This window comes from Pongo abelii, chromosome X (assembly GCF_028885655.2).
Source record: "Pongo abelii isolate AG06213 chromosome X, NHGRI_mPonAbe1-v2.0_pri, whole genome shotgun sequence".
Taxonomy (NCBI): Eukaryota; Metazoa; Chordata; class Mammalia; order Primates; family Hominidae; genus Pongo; species Pongo abelii.
In genome coordinates this window covers 106,342,314-106,358,896 of record NC_072008.2, presented here as the reverse complement: position 1 = coordinate 106,358,896, position 16,583 = coordinate 106,342,314, and the positions used below count along the sequence as shown (strand labels likewise).

The window sequence follows — 16,583 nt, the reverse complement described above, 5'->3', positions numbered from 1 at the left end:
CACATACTCACTTAACACTCAGTCTCTGCCCTCAAAGAGCTGATGCTTTAGTTGAGAAATCAGACCTTAACACACCTCCTGTGCTGTAACAACATAGACCAATATGTTCACAATATATAACATTAGGTTTTAATCTCTCTGTAATCAGCTGGGTTTTGATGGGAAAAACCAGGTGGCTGGAATGTACAGTGCCTTTCTGTTTTAACATTTAAGAGAAGGTCACACTCACCAGGGATTTTCCATTGCACTCTCTCTTTTTAAAAGTTTACAGCGAATAGCTGAACTTACATTTCACTATTATGTAAAAATACTTTCCCTCAACTTTCCAATTACTTAGGGAATAAAAGAGGAGAGGAATACTGGGGTTTTGCAAAGTCCTGCAGGGAAATTCTAAAGTCATTATTATCTTTAATACCTAGCTTAGAAATTCTTTCAACAAGTGGTGATTATTTTCCTCGATTCATATCTCCCCTTCCTAACACATAAAACAATGTTCACAAATTGAAAAGCACACAAGTGAGAAAAGAATCAGCCTAATTCCACCAGAGGTAAATTTCACTGTTCCTTTCAGTTTTTGTCTAAGCACACGTGACTGTATGTATTGCTTTGCAATCCGCTTTCTTTTTGCAAATATATTTCTTGTGGGTATTTTCCCATGTATTTTCTTAGGTCGCTTTTAACCTCTTCATTCTTTTCCTTCTCTCTAGGGCAGCAGGGGCCAGGGAGGCCCAATCTCAGAGCGCTGCGGGCTCTGCTGGTGATAGAAACAATATGGTGAAGTTATAAGGAGAGGGGAGGGGTGGGGGGCGGGAAAGATTCCTTAGGATAGAAAAAAAAAACAATGAAGAAAGCTCCACTTGAAGACCTATGAAATTTCCGACACTAGAACCTTTGTATATAGTTTTCGGTAACCTTCGGCAGGGGGCGCTCTGAAATTGTTGCCACTTTCCGGACAGCCTCCCGTACTTTACCCTCTACAAAATTGTACAGTGTTTCCGGCCCTTCTCAGTTGTGGACGCTCGTAAGTTTTCGGCAGTTTCCGGGGAGACTCGGGGACTCCGCGTCTCGCTCTCTGTGTTCCGATCGCCCGGTGCGGTGGTGCAGGGTCTCGGGCTAGTCATGGCGTCCCCGTCTCGGAGACTGCAGACTAAACCAGTCATTACTTGTTTCAAGAGCGTCCTACTAATCTACACTTTTATTTTCTGGGTGAGAGACGAAGGCGCCTGGGGCCGGCAGGGGATCCCGGGCTTTTAGGTGTGGGGGGTGTGACCCTGAGCGGCGGGAGCTCAGGTCGGGAATGGTGTGGGGTTTGGGCAGCCATCGCGCCTGGGACCCCGACGCCGGCGACCAGTGACTGGGCCCCGAGCAAAGAGCTCAGGCATCTCGCCGGCGCTGGGGTCGGAGTGCGGGACGAAGGCGGCCGACAGGCTGAGCTGGGACCCAGACGTACCAGCGTTCGAGTTCGATACGGGAGGCGAGGTGGGGCCTTAAGCCCCCAGAGCACGCAGACGGTGACCCTGGACCTTTGCAGAGGCAAGCAAGGCTTGCCCGGCCCGTTTGAGGGCTCACTTGCATAATAGTGTCTTTCTTTTCACTGCTTCATAAGAGAGGAGTGTTTCGCAGGTAAGTATGGTATGCCTCCACTCCCGCCAGTCTATCCTTGGGCTTGCTTTTGTGTACCAGTCCTTTGTACTCTATGCTCATCCCTAACTGGAGAGGACGGGGGAAGTTTCTGGAACTCATAAAATCACGGTTTTTTTTTTCCCCCTTCAAGGTTTTCTTCCTAAGGTTGGAGTAAGATAGTTAAGGAAGTTTTGATCCCTAGGGCAAATATGCCATTCGCTTGTGTTTACACACGAAAAGATGAATTTTAAGAATTTTGATAAGATACCTGGTACACAGCCTGCTCTTGTGTGCAGATCCCCTCCTAACCCTTTCTACTCTTCCCCCTTGTCTGCCGTATCCCAGCATATTACACCTATTGTGACTTAAATACCTCATGCATTGTGATTTGAAGATGCTGCTGTACACAGTACGTAACTGTTTGTATTCTCTGAATTCCCACATAGATCACTGGCGTTATCCTTCTTGCAGTTGGCATTTGGGGCAAGGTGAGCCTGGAGAATTACTTTTCTCTTTTAAATGAGAAGGCCACCAACGTCCCCTTCGTGCTCATTGCTACTGGTACCGTCATTATTCTTTTGGGCACCTTTGGTTGTTTTGCTACCTGCCGAGCTTCTGCATGGATGCTAAAACTGGTGAGTCCTAGTTTTCATTAGAATTGATTCTTGGTTTTAGAAAAGTTTTGTATGTTACAGAATTCCTTTCTTGGAACTGGCCATGGCCCTTTACAATTTTTCCTGTTCCTTATGAAAACTTATCAAGTCACAGTTCAGCTGCCAGTTTCCACTTTCAAAATAGACATGTTGTTATTTTCCCTGCCCTTTTCAATGAAAACATGATGAACTAATTGAGAAGGCGACCATTATTTTTTCTTTGACTCCCTTTGCAGTTGTGCTATATCTTATTTATGCTGACTTGGACTTTTCTTTCTTATCCTGCAGTATGCAATGTTTCTGACTCTCATTTTTTTGGTCGAACTGGTCGCTGCCATCGTAGGATTTGTTTTCAGACATGAGGTAAGCCTGAATTAGGGAAGCTTAGCATGTTACATTTATCCTCTGAGAGATAAAAATGGATTTATTTAAGTAGAAGAGTCAGACCTCTGTATTTAAACCTGTAGCTGACAATAATGGCCTTCTTGTAAAAATTCTGGTCCACTTCTAATTTAAAAGAAAATTTAGAAAATTGTAAAGACTGATAGTCACCAGAAGAAAATTGCTTACTTATATTCCCTGTCATTTTTCTGTGTGTAGATACCTATTAAAATGGAGATAGTACAATTTATAACTTTACTGATAGGAAAATATTCAAAGCACAAAATTGATAACCTTCTTATGCCTTGCATTTTGAAAAGATTGGATATACTTAATGCAAATCATCAAAAGTTTAATATTGGGCCGGGTGCGTTGGCTCACGCCTGTAATCCCAGCACTTTGGGAGGCCGAGGCAGGCGGATCACGAGGTCAGGAGATCGAGACCATTCTGGCTAACACGGTGAAACTGTCTCTACTAAAAATACAAAAAAAAAAAAAAATTAGCCAGGCGTGGTGGTAGGCGCCTGTAGTCCCAGCTACTCGGGAGGCTGAGGCAGGAGAATGGCATGAACCCGGGAGGTGGAGCTTGCAGTGAGCCGAGATCGCGCCACTGCACTCCAGCCTGGGTGGCAGAGTGAGACTCCATCTCAAAAAAAAAAAAAAAGTTTAATACTGAATTAGAAAACAGGTAAACTTGGGGTTGTTTAAATATCATTTGGTGAGTAGTAAAGGCTCATTAATGAGAGTTCTCATAAAGTGGTAGCACAGCCTCCCAAAGTGAGGTTTTGTAGCTTACAAATTCCATAGGCATCGAATTTGTACTCAGTTTAAAGTGGAGAAAAATTAGCAGGGTGCAGAATACAGCAATACTGCATTGCCACTCAGATAAATACATATTCCCACAGCACTTTGAACTTGTAGTGGTTCTCATCATGTATTTTAATGTTTTGCTTAGTAGTCCCCTCAGCTAACCTATATCCCTTAGAGGACAGGATTGTACCATGGAAGTTAATTACCATGTATGTTGCTACTGTCAGAGATATAACCATTGGTCAGATTCGAGAACTTATTTGACCTGAAACCAAAAGAACTTTCTAGAGGATTTTCTTACTGACATTGTGTTTCTTTGCTATAGATTAAGAACAGCTTTAAGAATAATTATGAGAAGGCTTTGAAGCAGTATAACTCTACAGGAGATTATAGAAGTCATGCAGTAGACAAGATCCAAAATACGGTAAGTGGTAACCACCACCTAGAGGGGAACACATTCCCTGTTGCCTCAGAGAAAAGAGTAGAGTCTGGCTACTAGATGTTATCCACTTGTAGGGGAAAGAAGTGTGACGTGTTTCATTTTCCTCACATGTGCACCTGTTCTCTTCCTTCCCCACTTACATCATAGTCCAGGTACAGTTAGTACCAACTATAGCAGTAAAGTAAGGCCAATACAAAACTGTCATGCGTGGTGCTAATCAAGGACCCAATGCTCATCTCTTGAATCAATTGAGGAGAGAGATCATTGAGATTAGTAAATGTTTTGAGCACAAATTGCAATAGAGGATATTAGGTTAAATGTTTGACTACAAAGTTGTAATATAAACAGTAAATGCTTTTGTTGGGTTTTTCAGTTGCATTGTTGTGGTGTCACCGATTATAGAGATTGGACAGATACTAATTATTACTCAGAAAAAGGATTTCCTAAGAGTTGCTGTAAACTTGAAGATTGTACTCCACAGAGAGATGCAGACAAAGTAAACAATGAAGTAAGGTGCCTTTTAAAACTTTCTATTTGACAATATTTGAAGACTTAACTGAATACAAAATTGACCCAGTTTTTAATTTTTTTTTTTTGAGACAGAGTCTCGCTCTGTCGCCCAGGCTGGAGTGCAGTGGCATGATCTCGGCTCACTGCAAGCTCCACCTCCTGGGTTCACGCCATTCTCCTGCCTCACCCTCCCGAGTAGCTGGGACTACAGGTGCCCACCACCAAGCCTGGCTAATTTTTTGTATTTTTTAGTGGAGACGGGGTTTCCCTGTGTTAGCCAGGATGGTCTCAATCTCCTGACCTTGTGATCCACCTGACTTGGCCTCCCAAAGTGCTGGGATTACAGGCGTGAGCCGCTGCACCCGACCAGTTTTTAATTTTTAAATATAAGCTGAAATAGACAGGGCGGGTAAGAATTGAGTTCAGACAGCTAGCAAGTAACACTTTTTTGTTTATTTATTATTTAGTATTTTTTTTAAAGACAGTGTCTCTCTCTGTCACCCTGTCTGAAGTGCAGTGGTGTGATCATAGCTCACTGGAGCCTTGAACTCCTGGGTTCAAGTGAAGTAACACTTTTAAATATATAATCCAGAAGGTGGAAATAGTTGGGAATAATTACTTGTTCTGTTAAGAGCATATGGAAGAGAGTAGATTTCAATAAAATGACAATCAAAGGCTATGATACATACATCTTTCTGCAGAGGTATATGATCAAAGTATTTATTACCATAAATATATCTTTCTGCAGAGTTATATGATCAAAGTATTTATTACCATAAAGAAACGTACAGGCTGCTTGTGCTGTATTTAATCTTTGTTTTTTTCCTCCCATTAGGGTTGTTTTATAAAGGTGATGACCATTATAGAGTCAGAAATGGGAGTTGTTGCAGGAATTTCCTTTGGAGTTGCTTGCTTCCAAGTAAGTCTTTGTAGTTACTTAGGAAATATTTCATCCCATCCCTCTTGTAGGTGTAAGCTAGAAGATTTTCACTTTTTTTTTTTTTTTTTGAGATGGAGTCTTGCTCGGTTGCCCAGGCTGGAATGCAGTGGCGCCATCTCAGCTCCCTGCCACCTCCACTTCCTGGGTTCAAGCGAATCTCCCACCTCAGCCTCCTGAGTAGCTAGAATTACAGGTGTGTGCCACCATGCCTGGCTATTTTTTTTTGTATTTTTAGTAGAGATGGGGTTTCAGCATGTTGGCCAGGTTGATCTTGAATACCTGACCTCAAGTGATCTGCCCACCTCGGCCTCCCAAAGTGCTGGGATTACAGGCATGAGCCACTGCATGCAGCAAGATTTTCACTTTTAAGGCTTGTAAGTTTTTGCTTCAGGGGACTGGATAATGAGGACATTTTTAGGGAAGTCGCATTTTCACAAAACTCTCTGTTACTGGTCACAGTATAAAAATACTTTATTTAGGAGAAATACCTAATGTAGATGACGGGTTGATGGGTGCAGCAAACCACCATGGCACGTGTATACCTATGTAACAAACCTGCACGTTCTGCACATGTATCCCAGAACTTAAAGTATAATAAAAAAAAAAAAGAAGAAAAAAAAGTAAGATTTAGAATTAACTTGTAGCAGTACATATCTTTTGAAAGCAGTTAACTGTGGAAAGACTCAGTGCCCTCTTAGTTATGGCAACTTTCCAGTATCATAGTTCATGAAACAAAACATTAGATAGGAACCTTGGTTCTCTCTGCGGTCAGTCAAGATTCTAAAATGTTATTAGGATCTTTTCTGGTCTGCAACTGCCTGATGAGTTGCATACAAGTTCCAACTTACTACAATTTAGATGATGCCACCCCCACATTCATTATGCACCAGTTGTTTGGGGTTGATTCCACGTTGTAGATCAAATTGTGTTTCCCAAGTTGTGTTTCTCACTGTAGCATGAAGTTTGTTTTGTGGCTCTGAACGATTTTTTTTTATATTAAACACTAGAAATAAAACTAATTCAAGTTTAGTCTTAATATATTTTTAAAGAAGCAAGCAAAGCTATATCTAAATCTATGCTAATGCAGTAGCCACTAGCCACCTTTGAATTGTTATAAATTATTAAATAAAATTAAAACCTCAGTTTGCTGGAGATTTGAAATACTTAGTAGCCATGTGGCTGCTGCCTACTATATCGGACAGTACAGGGATTCTAGAACATTTTCATTATTGTAGCATTGCTCTGGATCTTTCCAGGAAAATCTCTGCCTTCACTGATGGAGATTTCACTTGTTAAGATACTTATTGAAAACCATGTCTTTGTTTTTTCTGGGAAATGAGAGTAAGAAAAGTTTCTCCAAAACTCGTGACTGTATTTTCCTTGAGTGACAGTTTGCTGGATTTTCCTTTGGTGAGAGTTGTGAAATTCTGGGTCATAGTGGCAATAAAACTTCACTTACATTCTTTGAATGTGATCTAGATGCTGCAGAGTATTAAACATAACTCTAGAAAAACTCAAGGACGAAAATCATAAGCGAATTACAAGTGAGAGGAGAATATGGTCTTAGGTCTTCAAGCTCTTTTGTGTATGTATTTAATTTTGTTCCTATTTTATTTCTAGCTGATTGGAATCTTTCTCGCCTACTGCCTCTCTCGTGCCATAACAAATAACCAGTATGAGATAGTGTAACCCAATGTATCTGCGGGCCTATTCCTCTCTACCTTTAAGGTGCGTTCATTTTGGTCCTCAGCTCTGTGAGTGTTGATATTTATTCTAGCCTGTATATGTGATGCATGGACTAAGTTTGCCAAGAATGTCTTGTCTAGTAGTATATTTAAATCTAGCTGGTGCTATGTAAGCCCTGTGTAGGCAGGTTAGGTCTCTATACACAGGGCATGGTCAGAAAGTAATGACTTAGCTACAGCTTATCTATGCATGCTCTCTACAGTTATGCAACAGAAGACTCCCCATGTGGGTTTATATATTTACATACACATGTCAGCCCAAAGATCATAAGTGGTCCCTTTTCTAACATGTTTCGGCCTAGAGAGAGGAGAAACAAAGAATCCCAATAATGACCTTATTTGTGAGGTTCCCTGGCAGGTGCACTCTGCTCCTCACCAATATTGACATTTTCCTTAGTCCTTTTCCTAGTTTTCTTTTACCACAATCTTAATCAGTCATTGAGAGTGTGGCTTTCTTGGTAAAAAGATGTTTTTGGTGGGCTATCGTTAAAACCGTAAACTCATCTGGTCTAATAAGGAACCAGATTTTGGAAAGACATGTGTTTCAATGGCGTTAGTATTTGACTGGTAAAATATTGTGAGAACTGTTGTTGGCTGAATTGATCCCTAGGGCACACTTTGCATTTTACTTGAGCCACTGACTAGGAACACATAGGAAGGTCTTCATTAGCAGGAATAGATTAGAATGTATGTAAGCAAATACAGATGTTGAAATTTGGGTAACAAGTACATTAACTTTTTTTCTTTAATTTTAGGACATTTAGGGTCCCCCCTGTGAATTAGAAAGTTGCCTGGCTGGAGAACTGACGACACTACTTACTGATAGACCAAAAACTACACCAGTAGGTTGATTCAATCAAGATGTATGTAGACCTAAAACTACACCAATAGGCTGATTCAATCAAGATTTGTGCTCGCAATGGGCTGATTCAATCAAGATGTATGTTTGCTATGTTCTAAGTCCACCTTCTGTCCTATTCATGTTAGATCGTTGAAACCCTATATCCCCCTGAAACACTGGAAGAGCTAGTAAATTGTAAATGAAGTAATACTGTGTTCCTCTTGACTGTTATTTTTCTTAGTAGGGGGCCTTTGGAAGGCACTGTGAATTTGCTATTTTGATGTAGTGTTACAAGATGGAAAATTGATTCCTCTGACTTTGCTATTGATGTAGTGTGATAGAAAATTGACCTCTCTGAACTGGCTCCTTCCCAGTCAAGGTTATCTGGTTTGATTGTATAATTTGCACCAAGAAGTTAAAATGTTTTATGACTCTCTGTTCTGCTGACAGGCAGAGAGTCACATTGTGTAATTTAATTTCAGTCAGTCAATAGATGGCATCCCTCATCAGGGTTGCCAGATGGTGATAACAGTCTAAGGCCTTGGGTCTAAGGCATCCAAGACTGAAAGGGACTACTGATGTTCTGTGATACGTCAGGTTTCAGCACACAACTTACATTTCTTTGCCTCCAAATCGAGGCATTTATTATGATGTTCATACTTTCCCTCTTGTTTGAAAGTTTCTAATTATTAAATGGTGTCGGAATTATTGTATTTTCCTTAGGAATTCAGCGGAACTTATCTTCATTAAATTTAGCTGGTACCAGGTTGATATGACTTGTCAATATTATGGTCAACTTTAAGTCTTAGTTTTCGTTTGTGCCTTTGATTAATAAGTATAACTCTTATACAATAAATACTGTTTTCCTCTAAAAAGATCGTGTTTAAATTAACTTGTAGAAAATCTGCTGGGGTGGTTGTTGTTTTCCACTGAGAAAGCTAAGCCCTACATTTCTACTCAGAGTACTGTTTTTAGATGTGAAATATAAGCCTGTGGCCTTAACTCTGTATTAAAAAAAATAATGTTTTTGTTTAAAAAAAACTGTTCCCATAGGTGCAGCAAACCACCATGGCACATGTATACCTAGGTAACAAACCTGCACATTCTGCACATGTATCCCAGAACTTAATGTAAACAAAAAAACTTAAAGTGCAAATATTAAAAAAAACTGTTCTCTGTGAAAAAAATTATATTCCATGTTATAAAGTAGCATATGGTTATCTCCTAGCACTGATCTATCTCCTAGAGATCAGACTTTTTTGATTGTATAGTTTGCATTAAAAAGTTGTACAGGGAGGGATGTAACCTGTATCTTCAGGATAATAGGGAAATTAATAAGGAAAATAATAATTACTAAAATTTGAGTTGAAGTCAGGGAATTATTTCTTTGGTTTTGAGTCTCTTTATACATCCATTAGTAGAACCTATCTAGTCTGATTGCCACAGTCCTTGAATTGATGGTAAGGGGGAGTCAGTTACAGTTAGAAAAAAACCTGGGCAAAAACTACTAGTTAAATAATCATGAATTTTGAGTATGTGTTTTAAAATGCTTGGAGTTATTGCAGAAAAAGGATATTCTCCATTAAAACATTTCATGTGTGACTTTTGACATAAGATAAGGTGATAAGAAAATTAAGTTGAAAAATAGTGACTCAAGTACAGCAAATCAGATTTTTGGCTACTGAGATTAAAGAAGCAAATATTTAAAGGATTATCAGCAATTTTCAAATACATATTTTTCACTGCAGTGGTTTTGAAGAATGTTTTAAGGTTATATTTAGAGTTTTTAAAAAAGTTTTCCCGGCCGGGCATGGTGGCTCACGCCTGTAATCCCAGCACTTTGGGAGGCCGAGGCGGGTGGATCACAAGGTCGGGAGATCGAGACCATCCTAGCTAACACGGTGAAACCCCGTCTCTACTAAAAATACAAAAAATTAGCCAGGCGTGGTGGCGGGCACCTGTAGTCCCAGCTACTTGGGAGGCTAAGGCAGGAGAATGGCGTGAACCCGGGAGGCGGAGCTTGCAGTGAGCCGAGATCGCGCCACTGTACTCTGGCCTGGGCGACAGAGCAAGACTCCGTCTCAAAAAAAAAAAAAAAAAAAAAAAGTTTTCTCTCAGCTGGGCATGGTGGCTCACATCTGTAATCCCAGCACTTTGAGAGGCTGAGGCAGGCGGATCACCTGAGGTCAGGAGTTCTAGACCAGCCTGGCCAACATGGTAAAATACCGTCTCTACTAAAAATGCAAAAATTAGCTGGGTGTGGTGGCAAGCACCTGTAATCCCAGCTATTTGGGAGACTGAGGCAGGAGAATCACTTGAATCCGGGAGTCAGAGGTTGCAGTGAGCCAAGATCACACCACTGCACTCCAGCCTGGGCGATAACAGTGAATCTCCATCTCAAAAAAAAAAAAAAAGTTTTCCCTCATTATTAAAAAGGAAAAATTATAGAAAATTAAAATATAGAATGTAGAAAGAGGAAAAACACCACACATCACTCTTCAGGTGGATTGGTTTATTTTTAAGATGGGTTTATTTTGGATAGCCAGTTAGAAAACGCCCTTATAGCTGATATGTACATGTGCATACTGAATTGTATACTTAATTCTGAAAGTAATGAGGAAACATTTCACCTGATGATAACTGGTACAAAGGAAAGTGTTCACGTGTCTTTAATAGTTGGCTAATTAGACTAGCTGGTTAGAAAGAGGGATCACTAGATTGGAGAGAGAGATCCAGTTTCCACTGGAAGCAGTAGGTCTGCTCATTCCATGGTGACAATCCTAATGGCAGAGGGAGTGAGTTTCCCTTAGTGGCACAGGCTGGGGGTTTTGAGCTTTTAAGTTTTGTTTTATAGAAATCTGGAGAATTTTACATTTTACTTCACTATATATCCATGTTTAAAATAATTCATTTTTGATGTCCCAAAATTGATGTGGGTTGCCTTATTTCCAGGCACCAGGTTGCAAGGTGACATTTTGAGAAGCAGAGATCTCTAGGTATATCTTAAGTGTGAAAAACTCGTTAGATTTCCATGGCCTGTTCCAGGTGGGTTGTTGGGTTTATGTTGTAAGCATCAAACTTTTGTGGAAATAAATACGTAATACAAGGTATAAATACCATTTCTGGTTTTCTTCAGAGCTCACAAAAGAATCTTTGAGACTTGATGTTTTCAACCCCCTGTCACAATCCAAGTTGGTGATGCACCCTAACAAACCTGTTAAAATATGAGACACAGGGCCGGGCGCGGTGGCTCACGCCTGTAATCCCAGCACTTTGGGAGGCTAAGGCAGGTGGATCACGAGGTCAGGAGATCGAGACCATCCTGGCTAATATGGTGAAACCCTGTCTCTACTAAAAACACAAAAAATTAGCCAGGTATGGTGGCGGGCGCCTGTAGTCCCAGCTACTCAGGAGGCTGAGGCAGGAGAATGGCGTGAACCCGGGAGGTGGAGTTTGCAGTGAGCTGAGATCACGCCACTGCACTCCCGCCTGGGTGACAGAGCAAGACTCCGTCTCAAAAAAATAAAAAAATAAAATAAAATAAAAAAATAGACACAAAGCAATATATGCATTTTCTCATGAAACAGTAAACTTTGGTTCCCTTGGACTATTCTGTGAGGGTTTTTGTTTGTGTTTGCAGGAAAAAAAATTAACCTAAGATATTAATGCCATTTCTGCTTTTCCTCACAGCATATATAAGATACTTTGAGATTTGATTTTTTTTTAAGTTTGCTACTTTTCTAGGTTGAAACTTTGTGATGTGGCAAACCAAACCTTACTAATTTAAAAAGGAAAACAAAAGGCTAATGTGTCAGAAATGAATATATAAACTGAAACAGCTATAGGGAAATAAGACTTTCATTTTTAAGTCATCGCTTTAAAACTTCACCCAGATTGCTTGTGAGAGAGAAGCCATTATGATTTAATTATGGTTTTTCTATTAGGTACCCTGACCCCATGGAGCTTAGTAGCATCAGGCACTTGTAAGAACACAGTAAATGCTAATGCAATAAATGAATGAATGAGTGAGTCTAATTATAATGCTCCTTTAATGTTCTGTGTGAAATAAGATGATCTCAACATCTCATTCTATATAAGCCACCATTTATATAATAGAAACCACCTGCCCAGTCAGAAACCACTTAACCTCGGAAACCACAGCCAACTTCCTCCTGGTCAAATTGCTTTTTGCTGCTTCTCTTTCTTGAAGTCTTTGTTGCATTTGGTACCACTAAAAATATTTTTCTTTTTTTGTTTTGACTGTGTAACATTCTGATTTTCTTCCCTTTTACTGCTCTTTTTAGTTTACTTTGTTGTTTGAATTTCCTCCTCCTTTTCAAGTGTGGCTGACCCCAAGGGCTTATATTTGGCTTTTTGCTCTTAGATTATGCTGACCTTACCTTGAGGAATTAAAGTACATGATCATCAGGCCTAACCTCTTATTCTTGGGACATGCACTTTAGTTGTGTGTTGGTCATAGCAGCTTGCTTATATTCCTATCCCTCTCCAATACCTAAAAGTTTAGTAGCATTCCGAACACTTAAAAATTTTAAAATATTCCTCCCATAACATCTAGCACATGAAGAGTAAGTACTTATTTGACATTGACCTACCTGGCTCTTTAACCAGGGATGACATGGCTTATGGAAACTGGGGAAAATGGGTCAGCTGTTCTAACCACAAGCATTTATCAGGTGCACATCAGTTCTTTGGGATTGTCATGCTTCATCTGATGGTGTTCTTATTACCATATCCTCAAAATTTTCATTAAAAAAAAAATGAAGTGGTGAGTTGGTAAGGCTCTTGTTTCTTCCAGCCGAAGTTTCTCACCACTTTTTTTCTGGGAAAATACAAACCTATTAGCAATGTCCACAAAGCAAATCAAACTGACATGGCACTTGCCTGGATATAGACAATTCACCAATGGCTATATGCAGCATATATAGCAGGGTAGACGATTACTCAGAATCATGACTAGAAAGGTAAAGTAGCTACATTATGTACACAGGGCAACCTAGGGTACAGCGTAAGAGATTCTGCACACATTTTCCTGTCCAGAAAGGCCATGTACTTCCTCAGCAGGAAAGTGGCAGATAAGGGCGGGCGCGATGGCTCACGCCTGTAATCCCAGCACTTTGAGAGGACAAGGCAGGCAGATCACCTGAGGTCGGGAGTTCGAGACTAGCCTGACCAACATGGAGAAACCCCGTCTCTACTAAAAATATAAAATAAGCGGAGCGTGGTGGTGCGTGCCTGTAATCCCAGCTACTTGGGAGGCTGAGGCAGGAGAATTGCTTGAACCCAGGAGTCAGAGGTTGTGGTGAGCTGAGATCATGCCATTGCTCCTCTAGCCTGGGCAACAAGAGCAAAACACCATCTCAAAAAAAAAAGGGCATATAAGAGAAGATAGGCCATTTGAAAAGACCTATTTCCCCCCCTTCTGTTTCTTTTTATTTCTTTCGTGTGTGTGTGTGTGTGTGTGTGTGTGTGTGTGTGACAGAGTCTCTCTCTGTCGCCCAGGCTGGAGTGCAGTAGTGCGATGTTGGCTCACTGCAACCTCCGCCTCCCGGGTTCAAACAATTCTCCCTGCCTCAGCCTCCTGAGTAGCTGGGATAACAGGTGCATGCCACCACGCCCAGCTAATTTATTGTATTTTTAGTAGCGATGGGGGTTTCGCCATGTTGGTCAGGTTGGTCTCTTACTCCTGACCACCTCAGCCTCCCAAAGTGCTGGGATTACAGGTGTGAACCACTGCGCCCGACCTGTCCAAATATCTTTTAATCAGTCCTTATTGAATATGAAATCTTTAAAGAGAAAACCTTCATGAAATAATATCCTATTCTCAGGAACGCTTTTACACTGTTGGTGGGACTGTAAACTAGTTCAACCATTGTGGGAGTCAGTGTGGCGATTCCTCAAGGATCTAGAACTAGAAATACCATTTGACCCAGCCATCCCATTACTGGGTATATACCCAAAGGATTATAAATCATGCTGCTATAAAGACACATGCACACGTATGTTTACTGCAGCACTATTCACAATAGCAAAGACTTGGAACCAACTCAAATGTCCAACAATGATAGACTGGATTAAGAAAATGTGGCACAAATACACCATGGAATACTATGCAGCCATAAAAAAGGATGAGTTCATGTCCTTTTAGGGACATAGATGAAGCTGGAAACCATCATTCCCAGCCAACTATCACAAGGACAGAAAACCAAACCTGCATGTTCTCACTCATAGGTGGGAATTGAACAATGAGAACACTTGGACATAGGTTGGGGAACATCACACACTGGGGCCTGTTGTGGGGTGGGGGGAGGGAGGAGGGAGAGTATTAGGAGATATACCTAATGTAAATGATGAGTTAACGGGTGCAGCACACCAACATGGCACATGTATACATATGTAACAAACCTGCACATTGTGCACATGTACCCTAGAACTTAAAGTACAATAATAAAAAAAGAATATCCTATTCTCTCACAATATGCCGTTTGTAGGGTGTTAGTATACAGTAAGTACATATTAAAAACAAACCAACCAACCTTGTTATTATTCCTCAGCTCCACAACATCATCGAACCAAGGGAATGATTACAAAGAGAATTAATCGCAGTCTAAACATCAACTCTTTCCATTTTCTTTTAAGCATCTTGACAGTCTAATGCTTCCTAAAGTTTACAAACTATTATTTCCTATGTTAGTAAAGACACTCCACAACACTTAGTTGCTTTCATAACATAGTCCCATTTGAGTATCTTTAAATATTAAGTGAAACAAACAAGAACAAAAACACCCATGCTACACACTCACACATCAGTGCAGAACCACTCCTACCCTTTAGGCACAAGTCCAAACTCCTGCTTTCATTAAATGGGTTTGTTCGCACATGTGCACATGCATGCAGATAATCTATTCCCCTACAGAATAGAAGCAATTTCTGAAGCAGCCAGCCCCCCTTAGAGTGCCCCAGGGGATCCAGGGAGTTCAGAGCTGCACACTACAGCTCAGGACAGCCTTGAATCCAGCCCAATCACAGTCTTGCCCAAGCAGAGCGAGCAATACAGGCCCCTCTTTCATGAAGTTTTCCTTAGCCTCCTACCCGATCCTTCTTGGCCTCAGCCCCATCTTGGGTCTCTGACACACTGGCAAGACAAAATGTAGCAGAAAACATGTCATGGTAATTATGTGAGAACTTGGCCCGAAGACACACTTATCCCAAAGAACATGGAAAATGGAAAAATGTTCAGGGAAATTAAAAGTGTATAAGGTAACAAATCAAAGATAACCAATGTTTTGATTTAAAAATAGAAGTTTCTTATCTACAAAATGAATACATGAATTATTAGAAAATGTATAAAAAATTCAGAGTTCAAAGAAGTATAACGTAATAAGTGAAAGTCTTGCTTTGCTGCCCATCCTCGCTCTCACTCCCCAGAGAGGATCACTGATTAAAGTGCCTTATGATTCCTTCCACACATTGCTATATACATGTGTATCTGTACAGATTTTTCTTCCCACAAATGGAAGCCATGGTTAAGATCACAGACTCTAGAGCCAGACTGGCTAGGTTTGAGTTCCATCTTTACCAATTACTGGTTGTGAGCTCTTTGGCAAGTCACCTAATCTATCTGTGCCTCAGTTTCCTCATTTATGAAAAGATAAATAATATTACTTGCTTCATAGGGCTGTTATAAGGATTAAATGAGTTGCTTATATGCCAGACACTTAAAACAGCGTTATGTAAGTGTCAGTCTAATATTTAAAGGGTCTTTATTGAGATATATTTTACATAACATAAAATTCAGCTTTTTTTTTTTTTTTTTTTTTTGAGACAGAGTCGTACTCTATCACCTAGGCTGGAGTGCAGTGGTGCCATCACGGCTCACTGCAGCCTCGACCTCCAAGGCTCAGGTGATCCTCCCACCTTACCCCTCCAGTAGCTGGGACTACAGGCACGTGCCACCGTGCCCGGCTAATATTTTGTATTTTTTGTAGACACGGGGTTTCGCCATGTTGCCCAGGCTGGTCTCGAACTCATGGGCTCAAGGGATCTGCCCACCTTGGCCTCTCAAAGTGCAGAGATTACAGGTATGAGCCACTGCGTCCAGCCGAATGCACCCCCCCTCCTTTTTTTTTTTTTTTTTTGAGACCGAGTCTCCCTCTGTCGCCCAGGCTGGGAGTGCAGTGGCGCGATCTCGGCTCACTGCAGGCTCCGCCCCCCGGGGTTCACGCCATTCTCCTGCCTCAGCCTCCCGAGTAGCTGGGACTACAGGCGCCCGCCACCACGCCCAGCTAATTTTTTGTGTTTTTAGTAGAGACGGGGTTTCACCGTGTTTGCCAGGATGGTCTCGAGAACTCACCCCTTTTAAGTGTGCAATTCAATGATTCTTAGTAACATTACTGAGTGGTACAATCATCACCATAAATGAGTTTTACATTTTCACTCTCCTAATAAAGATCCCTCTTGCTCATTTACAGTTAATCTCCGTTCCCACCCCCAACCCTAGGCAAGCATTAGTCTACTTTCCATTTCCAAAGATTTGTCTTTTATAGAAATTTCATGTAAATGGAATCATACAATACGTGGTTTCTTTTGCCTGGCTTCTTTCACTTTACAAAATGTTTGT

The 16,583-nt window shown here is 40.9% G+C and overlaps 1 protein-coding gene across 15 annotated transcripts in view; it reads left to right on the top strand.

Annotated features, from left to right (window-relative positions):
- The window catches only part of TSPAN6 (tetraspanin 6), a 98,939-nt gene extending 90,119 nt beyond the window's left edge, over positions 1–8,820 (top strand). For 2 of the 15 annotated variants that reach the window (XM_054544020.2, XM_054544018.2), the window contains 8 exons: positions 708–774; positions 2,070–2,258; positions 2,565–2,639; positions 3,793–3,891; positions 4,283–4,417; positions 5,255–5,338; positions 6,980–7,087; positions 7,860–8,820. In XM_054544020.2, the coding sequence (XP_054399995.1) occupies positions 772–774; positions 2,070–2,258; positions 2,565–2,639; positions 3,793–3,891; positions 4,283–4,417; positions 5,255–5,338; positions 6,980–7,048 (654 nt within the window). In that variant the 5' untranslated portion in view covers positions 708–771 and the 3' untranslated portion in view covers positions 7,049–7,087; positions 7,860–8,820. 15 annotated transcript variants of the gene reach the window in all.
- Positions 8,821–16,583: the final 7,763 nt, after the last annotated feature.